Genomic DNA, 11,644 nt, shown 5'->3' with positions numbered 1-11,644 from the left:
AGACCATGCATTAACAAAGGCCTGCCAGGAGATTGCTGAGACCCTGAGAGCACTACCCCCATCCTAAGGCTTTAAAGCACAGTTGGCTGTGTTCAAGGTCAGCTTGGTCATTGATAAGAGCTGTTGCAAACAAAAGAAGTCTTGGCCTAGGCCTACCCCTCTCTCAAGAGCTGCTTTGACGCCAAGGGTGCCCCCCAGATGAGTTAGACTGCCCCTGCACTGCAGCTGTGTCTGATACCTCCTCAATCCAGGCCTGATCCTCAGCTCTTGGCTTCACTTGGCCTTGGACTTCATTTATCACTCCAAATTTCCCTAAGCTGAGCATGACCACCCTGATCAACAAGGGGGTGAACAAGCGGATCAGTTCAAGAACCCACACACATCTCTTTAAACAGGGAAGATCCTGCAGCTATGATTTACAAGGATTAAGACTTCTCCTCAGAAGGATGCCACATTTTAAGGAACAGGGAAATGAGGAGAAAAAAAAAAGAGAGAGAGAGAAGAAAGGTATTAAGGAACCTAAGTTAATAAAACAAGAAAAAGACTGAAAGTACAAGTGAAAAATCTTGGCCTCTGACCTAGTTTTCAAATGACACAGCGCTGATCCTTCAGTTTCCTCTGCTCTTTGCACAGCCTAAACATTTCTGAGCTTTGATGCCACCTGTACATTATCCAAGAGGCAAGTGCAGAGCAGAAAGGATCAGATATAGCAGATCACAAAGTTCAGTGGAACAGAAGCAAGGGTGTTCAGAGATGATGATCCCAGCAGGCACAGCAGGGAAGAATGAGCACCCACAGTCAGACTTCCTGCACTTGGCTTTCCTACTCCCTTCACATTCACCCTGTCCACCAAGGGTGTGAGGAGAAAATGCGATTTGGAGTAGTCCAGGCTGAGGCATCTCTCTCCCACCATGCCAACATACCTCACCTACTATTCAACTTCTCCTTATTTTACTACATCTTAGCCATTTGTTCAGAATTAGTCAACATTTCACCAATGGTTAGATTTCAAGATTGCTGTAGAGTTAATATTACCATAAAATAATAATAATAATAATAATAATAATAAACTTGTGTTTACTAGGTGGAGAGGACTTCAGCTCCCAAGGCTGCTAACACACAGCACAGGTACACACAGGAAGCTTCCCTCCCAAATCTCCATGATGACTGAGTTCATTAGGCCTGGTTCATTAGGTGTAGTTTGCTCCATCACCCAGTCAGTGACCAGAGTATGGTGACGCCATTCAGGTCAGCAGGGAAGGGAATTTTTCCCTTCCCACCAACACTTCCCGTTGACAGGGTACAGGGACATCACCTTATTCCCAGCTTTCCTTTCAGGCTTATGGAAGTAGTATAAAGTTGTGAAGACACATAGTAATGCATTTGGTATTGCTGTTTTGAAGGCAGTACTGGACACCAACAGCCTTCACCAGAGAGGAACACAAGTGGAGTTGTCAGACTGAAAGGTAGCTTTATATGTACATGTCCTTGCAGGGTTCTTCTACACAGCCACTCACAAAATAAATGCCACACCATTCTGTTGTTCAACATTGGTTGTATTTAAGAACTACACTTCAGAAGGTACCATGTGTTTGTCACACCCCACCCCCTGCACACACACCCCGAGCAGAGAACACACAGCTTCCCAATACCATGGCAAGGGGCATTGAAAGCACAAGGTGAAAAGGGAAGGGGGGGGAGTCAGTCCATCAGTGCATTGTAAATGAGCTTTCACAAAGTCAAGTGCAGCAAAACCTGTTCAGACACTTTAAAAGTTAGACCTTTGGCAAATAAAAGAAAAAAAAAAAAGGATCCTAAAAGTTCTGTAAGTACCATTCTCTCTCCACATGGGATATGATCTCCCACCCTGAGCTTCAAGAGTTGATGGTGTCTAACAAGCAGTACTGAAGACTACCATGTGCTGAATAAATAGCACAGAAATGGGATTTAATTTGAGCATCTTTCCATAAAGGGCATGTGCCCAAGATACCTGGGAAGGCCTTGCTTTTGGCCAGTCAGAAGCTTCTTCCCCAGTTGTCCAAAGGCTGTGCATTGATAAGCATCCAGCTGAGTGACCTTTGTCTGGATCTAACCATAGCTCTGGAGTCTGCCACATGGCAGTCAGACTACTCAGTGATACATATTTCTTGAACAAGGACCCTGTAGCTGCCAATTAAACTTCATTTATTCTGACCAGTAAAGCAGCCAGAAAACTTGCCTCAGGACCTCCTGTTTGAGAAGCCTTTCACTTTTGTGAAAGACAAGCCCACTACAAGTGGTGCATGAGCTGTCCCAGCAAAAGATAGGACCTGAGACCGAAGATGGAGCACTTATAAAGTAGCATGTTCCACTTTTATCAGAACCCACATCAGAACAAGCCCAGCACAACAGGGAAAACACTGGGAAGTCTCAACAAAACAAATTCTACACTTTCTGGGATGAGATACGTGGGCTATAAACAGCTTTTCCCACCTCTACCGCTTGGGACCCATTACAACCGCATCAAAAATACAAGACCTTTGCACTACCCCCCAAACCAGAGACAGCAGTGCAGCACACCTCAGGAAATAAAAAGCCAGCTTCCACCTAACGCTTCTGCATGGAAGCATAAGCCTAAGGCTTCTGCATGGAAGAGGAGAAGGAGGAAAGCAAAGTTATTTTTCAGAGTGATTACTGAGGACTCAAACAGAGGTTGTCACTTCCCAGTCTGCCATGTCAAATCCTGGAACACAAAAAGGATCAAGATAAACTTAATCACATTTAAACAAAAAGCCCTGAACTCTTTCACATGACTGTACAAGGAAGAGAACCGCACACTGGCATGGATTTAACTGACAGACAGGAGCCACACAAAATCACACAAACACGCACACCTGTGCGCAGCCACACACGCTTGAGTTCTTGCAGTTTCAGTAAAAAGGGCACTTTCCTGTGTTAGTCTGAGGAGCCAGCACCCCTGGTAGGGAGAAGTGAGGCTCTGTACCTATCTGACACTGTGTTTTGACAGCTGAGCTCAGCATCCCTTGGAAATTTAATTTAAAAATGTGGCTTAATCATTCAAGACTTGGAGAGTGCCCTGGCATTTATGCATCTCCCTTCATAATGCTACATCCCCTTTTAACCATACTGCAGCTTCAGAAGAGCAGGAGAGAAGCCTTCACTCCCCAGAAAAAGCTGTCAGAAAGGAGATTTATCTAGATGTTATTTGGAGAGCATAGGATCTGGTGCTCACACACTAGATAAATTCATTCTGATCTCTACCCTGTACTACATCCAAAGCGTAGATGTCTTAGGTTGAAGTAACTGAATCATTTGTCCAGTTGCTCAACATGCAGGCCATCTCACACGTTCCTTTCCATTAATACAAAAAGCTGCCAGAGTTGAGCAGGGACAGGTCCTCTAACAACAGAGGACTGTGAAACCTAACATTTCCCAGCTTATATCCACTGCTGGCACCAACGCACAAACACAGCCAGGAGGCCCAAACCCCATGAGGCTGAAGAAACAATATTGCTCCTGGTTATCCTCCAAGCTCTTCTTCATTTGCCTGAAAATCCTGAAGTAACACATCCAAGTGCCAGAAGCCATGCTCCTTGTTGTGGCAAACAGGGCAGAGCGAAGAAAATAAACAAGTTAGTGAGCATGAATCCAGCTTCCAATAAGTGCAGACTCTTTCTTGGGAGGTTCAGTTAGATGAGAATGGAGGATGAATAGGGTACTAATGGTTTTGCAGTTCCAGTAGCCCCTTTATTGTAGTGGGGCCAGGATAGGCCAGGAAACCCATCAGTCTGTTAAGTGCTGCGTGCAATACTAGCGCTCAGTATCTTCCATTGCTTGTGAACAAAGCAGCTCCAACATCAGCCAGGGGCACCAGGCATTAGTCATACCGGCCCTTAATCATCATATTCAACAAGGGACCCACCTGTTCAAAGCAAAAACAGGTCATGAGCCAGGATAGTTACACAGAAATGGCACTACAGAGCCTGTTCCCTCTGCATCACAGAGCCCAAGATACACCTAATCACTTTCAGAGTATTTTCTAGAAAAACACTGGGGCACCCACAAACACATTCTTAAAATACCCTACCAAAACTGCAGGGTTCTCTGTCAACACCTGACTTCAGGTGACACCAAAACATTCCATCCAGAGTAGAAATATGCTTGAAACATTTTCACTTCCCACCCAACATTTGTGATTTCTATGTAGATGCTATTAAACGGAGTCAATAGGCACCACGGGTTGTTTTCCAGGGCAGAGAAGAAACATTCTCACTCATTGAATCCCCCCTGGTCCCTGGGGTCAGTAAGAACAGGGGCTACTACTAATGATATTGCTAAGGTTTTTTATTTTTCAGTCAAGACCACTCCCACATCTCACCACTGCCTGATCGTGTAGGGAAGTTCAGAATGCTACGGCAGTAAAATAATCTCAGGGGAAAGGCTAAAGAGGAGTTTCTGTACAGTGATAAGGATTACAGACCATGAAAACATTTCTATCCTTGACCTGCATTTCCACTTTCAGATGATCAGATCTTCAAAGGCATACTTTTAGTACCCCAGTCTTTTTAGACTTAGTACCTCACGTTTTGGTTTGGGTTTTTTTGGGTGTTTTTTTTTTTTTTCTTTGATATTCCAGATGGTTAAGATTGCAAGGAATTCAGAGCTGAGTGAGACACGTGTTGAAGATGAAGCACATGACTTAATAGAGTAGATTTCTGTTATTTAAGAGACTTGGATACAACAGGTGAAACAGGTTTTCTTTTTGCAAATAATGAGTATCATTGCTGCACAGAAGGCTAAGGAGTGTTTGGGAGCAATACTTTCCTGGAAGTGCCCAAAGTCAAAGTACATTTTTTCCCACATAAAAGAACAACTGCATCATTGTTTGTAGTGGTCTTTTCCATGATTATAGTTTTAAAGAGCTTGCCTTTTTGTAAGCAAATGACCTTCTGAAGTCTGCAGCAAGAACCAGCAAAAGAGCAATCCTGCTTTCTGCCACTCTCACTGTGGCACCTACAGGTCCAAGTAGTTGTCATCTCAAGTTCTGCATTATGCCTTAACGATTTCAACAGCAGCGATGGTTCTTTTCCATACCTCTTGTGGATTTCCTAAGGCTTCTCCTAACATCTTCTCAATGTTCCTCATTATTGCCACTTTCTGATGAGCCTTTAACGGATACTCAATTCTCTTTGGGGTTGGGGCACCCTGAAATATCAAAAAGAGCTCATTTGCATGCTTCCTGTATTGGCAGCTTATTCCACCTTCCCCCAGTCACCCAGCTCTTCACACACACAACTCTGAAGAGGAAAAAGTAGCTTCCAGAAGTTCTCATATTGACAGTGTGTGCCAATACACACTTTTTCTACCTGAAAAAATCCTCTGGGATGGAGCTATCCAAGCTGCACTTGTACTCACCTTGTACCAGAAGTTCACAGTGATGGTAATCCCCCCATTCAGGAGAGACTCAATGTGGTGCCACCTGCATGGAAATCACATAAAAAAAAAAAAAGAAAGAAAAGAAAGAAACTATTGCTGTAGCTTAGAGTGAAATACCTTGGACAATGAGTTCAGCGAGCACTAGACAAGCCTTGCCCTATACCTCCTGCATCAAGACCTCAAAACTTCTGGAAAGCTCTCTTTATTTATAGATCCTTTTCTCACGCATGTTAGTGAGTACATGTACTATTAATGTGGTGTCAGGGAGAATTACTATTCCCATCCAACAGGAATTAGAAGCATACTGGCCGAAGATATCACAGAAAATATCACAGTTGCTGAAGAAGTAAAAACAAAATACTCTTAAGAGCCAACCCAACACTAAGTAGGAAACATTTTAAACCACTGGTTTTTATCACAGTAGGGTCCCACTTACCAGTACATGGGTATGTACAGCACATCCCCAGGACCCACTACCGTCTCATAGCCAACCACATTCCGGAAGTTCGGAAACTTCTCATAGTCAGGATTGTCAAAGTCCACCTAATAGAAGAAAACATTAAGGAACTCAGGAGAACTTCTTGCAATGACAGTTCTCATTATTGGCTCTCAGTGTCAAATCATCCTGGTCTTCCCTACATGGCTTTTACATTCCCATTTGTATCTGATCTTCATTGTGAGGTCCTGCAGTACCCTCCAAGTACCATATAGGTAGGAATCTTGTAATCTGTCTGTGAGCAAATCTGTGTTTGACCAAGGGATCAGTGAAACAGAACAGAGAAGGCAGCAACTGCAACCCCATTGTGCTATCAGTAAAAAGGTTTCTAGGACCCTAGCACTTGCGAGTCGGGACCAGACACAAACAGAAAACCACCAATGCATTCCCCACTTAACAAATCTGAACGAAGGTTTTGCAAAAGCTCAGCAAGGGTTTTGCAGCTTTAACTCCAGTACAGCTTCCTCCCACCTAGCATCTTTACAAATGCCCATTCTTGGCATGGAGCGGAGAACAGATCTGCTGCTCTCACCTGGCTCTGTCTGTCACATGGATGGTGCACTGGATAAGGGTAGAGGCATTCAAACTGATCAGGAGGAAACAGGATACACCTCTTGTAACCCTTAATCTGAGCAAAGAAGTTCTGTTGCTCGTCATAATGAGCTGGTGTCACATTCCCTACACAGAGAGAAAAGATAATTAAGACACTTTCATGTAAAGGTATGAAAAAGAAGCAAGTTATATTCCTTGCTAAAGACAGAAAATATACTCCCACATATTCAGAAACCAAACAAGGAAAATGACAACAGGAATGCTACAAACTGAGCACTCTATCAGTCAGCCTTTATTAAGCAGTTGCTATTCCACTTAATTTCCATTTCAAATCCATACTCAGCAACTTATGCTCTACAGGATTAGGATTTCCAGCTTGTTTCTATGAACAGCAGATGCTGAATGCTGATGGGAAGCTTTTTCATAAAACATTTTGTTTAAATGACAAGTTGTGGAACAGACTGTCAAAGACTATTAGTCTAGAGAAAAAGAGTTCAATGGTCGGATTTGAAAAAAGGTCCTAGAAGTTTTGGAAGAAAACAAGTAAACAATCTCTGTCACTGGAGCTCCCAATAGCACCCGCTCAAGTCTGACTAACAGTGCTTGACTGCTGCCACTAGATCTTAAATTTAATCAAATCTTTAAATACAGTGGGGTGCTTTGTACCCCTCACAACTGTTTTTCAGGCTTTTGCCAATTCAGATATTACTCTCTTGGCCTGCAAGAATTAAGATAACAGTTAACCCCATAACTTCATGAAATAGATCATATGATCACATGCTGCTCTAAAGACATTCCTTTTTCTAGCACATACTGGTTCAAGACAATTCCTTGGTTCTTATGCATAACCTGTTAATAGGATTTTAGTGATTATATGGCCTGTAAGGAAGTGTTGGTCCACTGATTTTATATTATGTTCTCTCAGCTAGTAAAACAAGTGATAAAGACAAACTACTGTGGGTCGAGTATGACTTGGTGCAAAGGGGAAAAAAACATCCAAGCTGTGTAATTGAACAATTATAATTGGATATGTTGGCCACATTGATTATAGGCCCTCCCACTTCACAGAACTGTGTACATTTCTTGCCCAGTTATTGAGATTACTTTCTAAAAGAATGTTCTCCTTGTCAACAGCCTAGTGGTACCTCTGTCTCCTAAGGCACCTGCCTCTAAGTCAGGCTCCACACGGATTTGGAATTCTATCTATCCACATACTTTTAAAATTTACCCATCTTCAATTTTCCCACTGTCCTCTAGCCTTTCAAGAAAAAAAAAATCCAGTCTTAATCAAAAGATAATTCCTCCTCATTATCTTAAATAAGAAAAAAAGGCTTCACAAAATAATCAGATTTCCTCCAGGGCAAACATTGGACATACTCAGAAAAGCCCAGAAGTCTAACACTGTTCAACTTGCAAACCTTTCTGCTTTTTGAATCTGCAGGCTTTGAGCTTTTAAAATCTACAGTGCCTGAAGCATGCAACCAGAAAACAGATCCCAGGATATGATAAGTAGTTACTAGAAACAGAGTCCCACCAGCATCACACAGAGCTGTTTCATGAGCACATTGCATTCAGACATTCACAGCACATCCCTGGCAAAATACAGATGATTCCTTTCTTTGTTTCCTCTTTATAACCCAAGTTAACGTGTGACAATAGTCTCCTCCCAACACAAAGCTTTAAACTACCTCCTCTGGAGGAATACACAGAAACTAGGGGAAAATCCATTTGAAAGACCTTCTGCATCTGAAATACAGAACTGCTGATGCAATTTTCTCTCCTTCTCCTCCAATCTCAGGAAGCTATTTACCTTCCATGCCAATAAGAAGCAAGTTAGAAGTCAGTTGACCCCAGCCACGTTTCCCTTGCTGCTTGTTAATCCAGTTCCAGTTGAAGCCAAGGAAATCCACCACAATCTTCCTTCCAACTGTGTCATTCAGTGTTTGCTGTAGATATAGCCTGAATTGCCCAAGAGAGAAAGCAGAAATCAAGTATTAAGCTTTGTCATGAACACAGACATACTCTGTCTCTTCAGAAAGATTTCAAAACAGAGAAGTACTTCCTAGAGATTCTGTTCTATCAATATACAGTTTCAACACCTGTGGAAGTTTCAAAAAGTCCCCAAACTTTGCTGTAAGGTTTCCCAGTACAGAAGAGAACAGATCTCGGTTCAACTTGAACAATTACAAGGGAAAAACATAATTTTAAGGAAGAACAACCCTCTTACAGGGCAGGAGGAGTAAACTCTGAACAGACCAGCCATTACCAAGTATCAAATATACTCATGTCCAATCCCTAGATGAATGCCACCCCTCTAATTCACCTGCAATACAAGTTACCTCTTCTAGCAGAACTACATGAGGGAAAAAGGGGGCTCAGGAGAGCCTGCACATTTCAGTATCAAGTTACTTAAAGCCATGTTTACATTTAGACATAGAGGATCAGAGGAATCAAGCATCTGTACCAACAATCACAGTATTACAGAATGCTGTCTGCAATGCTACAACAAAATGCATTTTTAAGAGCAAGGATTGCATTCTCTCTTGGATAAAGCACACCCAAAGCTGAGAAAGAAGAGAAATACACAGATGACAAGTGGGCATGGGTACAGTGTTCCTTCCAATTAAGACACAATTAAGCATCTGTAAATCCTTTTAGAGGCCCAATACTGAAAACACCAAGGGTTTAAGTACAGCTGCTGATAGTTATATTCCATGCCCACTTGAAGCTCCTCTCAATAACTTACAGCTCTGTTAGTGGCACAGGCCATCACCACCAGCACACAGAACGTGCACAACCTGGCCTCATATTTCCCAAAGAGGGTTAGCTCCTGCTGCCTTGGGATTCTGTGGGAAAGCCCGAATGCCACAGCCTGCACCTTTTCATCAGACAACAAGCTTCTCTACCAATACCACAGTCTGCCAAAAAAAAAGTGAAGCTTAATTCTTCCTCTATACAAACCCTGCCTCACACAGAGGAGGACAAAAATAAATAAATTCCCACAGCCAGTGTGAAGTTTGTTTGGTATGACTTTTCTAATAAGGTAACAAGGCTGCTGTCAACTAGAAGCCCTGCAGGAAAAGCAAGATTATTAAAAAGAAACAAACAAAAAGTCCAAAAAGTTCAAAACATGTTAATCATCAACACCCAGTGAAGAGAAACCTAGCTCCTACTGGAGTCTGAAGAAACAGAGAAACCTCCAGCTGCCACATATCACTCACCTCTCAGCACTCCCTTTTTGTTGTATTTCTTTGAGTCTGTCCACAAACTCAGCAAACTTCATTTCTTCCCTACTTGACTTGGGTTTGAAGTTCTTAAAATTGGCCATTTTCTTCTCATCATAGTACAAAAACTTGTGTGTGCTGGCACTATACACTGAGAAGTCCCCATTGCCAATGTTTTCCTGGAGGTAGTCCAGGTCCCATTTCAGAGCAGGATAAACCAGATTCGTATCTGTCAGCACCACTGGCTCCTGGAGAGAAACAGGAAGCTTATTGGTTCAAAGACCTCTTGAACTTAAGAACGAACACATTCATCACTGCACCCACAAAAACTCCCTTTCAAAACGGGGAGTTGGAGAAAGCATTTGAAGTAACCATATACCTTGTTCTGGGGAGAAGACCAAGCAAGACATGATAGGAAATTTTAAGAAAGTGGTGGCCTGGGGTTACAGTAAGCTCCTGGTAGCAATGGGACAGATTGCACTGTCTACTTGGCCAATCTCTATCAGCGAGGTTAGACAAACACCAGCTGGCAACACTTCTGGGCCTGCTTGGTCCTGCCACGTAGCCAGGAGACACAGCAGATTCTGGCTGGTCACTTCCAGCCTCAGCTGTGAAGGTGTAAATGCCAGCAAAAAGATCCCTCTGAATCCAGAAACACAACTCATCGCTTTTCTCAGAGGACTGCAAATAACCAGCCATCAAAAAGCTGACCATCTCTTGTACAGCAACATTACAAAGGAACCATTACAAAAGAAAGACAAGGACATTGCCTAGCTCCTCATCTACCAGCAGTAAGCACCCTAACCAAGGCAGCGCTGTGTTGCCAACCCGTGCATACACAATTTTCTTTCTTAGAGACTTTCCTTAAAAAACCCAGCTACCAAACCAACTACCAAAATGAGACTGAGCTGGTGTAGAACAAATACAGGAGCCACCACGGCAAAGGAACCTTTACATCTGCGGTCACTCGCACTTAAAAAACAATCTACACGTACCCAGGGTTTTACACAACGTTCCCACAACTTCCATCCCGATAACAAAGGGCTTAAAACAAACGTTTCCTGCGAATTTCACAACTCAACGCTGTAGCACCGAAGAAAAATGCACACTATAGCAGAGAGGAGCGGGACAGCGCCTACAACGGAGCCCGCGCGGTACCCCGGACGGGCAGGGCCGGGATGAGGATGTGACTGCGCCGGGATCCCCCTCACCTCGTTCTCGATGAGCTCCTCGGCGCGGGGGTCGCTGTGGCTGAGCCGCGGGATGGGCCGCGTCTCGAAGGAGTAGCGGCGGAACTGCGACTCGTTCCAGCCGGGCCCTGCCGCCACCGCCGGGCCCTCCCGGCAGGCCGCGGCCGCCGCCGAGGAGGAGCAGGAGGAGGAGGAAGACGAAGAGGAGGAGGAGGAGGACGAGGCCGCCGCCATCGCCGCCTCCACCGAAGAACCCGTACCAAGGGAGCCGGAAGCGGAAGCTGCGCAACCATGGCAACGCCGGAAGCGGAGGGCGGAGGGCAGAGGACCATAGAGAGAGAGGGAGTGAGCGGCGGCGGCCGCGGCAGCGCCCCCGGGGCCAGAGGCGGCCGGGGGCTCCGGTGCCCTTCGCCTGCTGTCCCTTTCCAAGGCTCTCGGGCGACCCTGGGAGCCGGGAGCACAGGCAGAGGAAGACCCGCTGCAGGAAACAGAAAGGATCGTCTGTGCAGCCTCGTTGCCGAGCCCCGTGCCGCCCCGCGAGCCTTCAGCGGGCAGCCCCTTCCCCTTAAGGGCGGCGGAGGGGCGCAAGCGCTGCCCCTCGGGCATTCCCATTGCCCTGATGGAAACAGCGCTGCCCGCTGCCTCAGCCTGCCTGCGGGAAATGCACTGCGGAGCTCGGCGCCGGAAAACGAGAAGGTTCATTAACACTTGCTACAAAAAACAAAACAAAACAAAAACAAAACCAA

General features: G+C 44.6%; 1 protein-coding gene across 1 annotated transcript; it reads right to left on the bottom strand.

Moving 5' to 3' along the window:
- Positions 1 to 1,514: 1,514 nt before the first annotated feature.
- HIF1AN (hypoxia inducible factor 1 subunit alpha inhibitor) lies at positions 1,515 to 11,165 on the bottom strand. Its single transcript, XM_066191305.1, has 8 exons — positions 10,920 to 11,165; positions 9,706 to 9,956; positions 8,295 to 8,443; positions 6,465 to 6,610; positions 5,873 to 5,979; positions 5,416 to 5,479; positions 5,095 to 5,205; positions 1,515 to 3,922 (listed from the first exon to the last, which is right to left on the bottom strand). The coding sequence occupies exons 1-8, from the start codon at positions 11,130 to 11,132 to the stop codon at positions 3,878 to 3,880; spliced, it is 1,086 nt and encodes a 361-aa protein (XP_066047402.1). The 5' UTR covers positions 11,133 to 11,165; the 3' UTR covers positions 1,515 to 3,877.
- Positions 11,166 to 11,644: the final 479 nt, after the last annotated feature.

This window comes from Chamaea fasciata, unplaced genomic scaffold, assembly GCF_029207755.1.
Source record: "Chamaea fasciata isolate MVZ Bird 193981 ecotype frontalis unplaced genomic scaffold, bChaFas1.0.hap1 SCAF_9, whole genome shotgun sequence".
Lineage (NCBI taxonomy): Eukaryota > Metazoa > Chordata > Aves > Passeriformes > Sylviidae > Chamaea > Chamaea fasciata.
The sequence above is the reverse complement of the archived record's forward strand: the minus strand, read 5'-3'. Positions and strand labels throughout refer to the sequence as shown.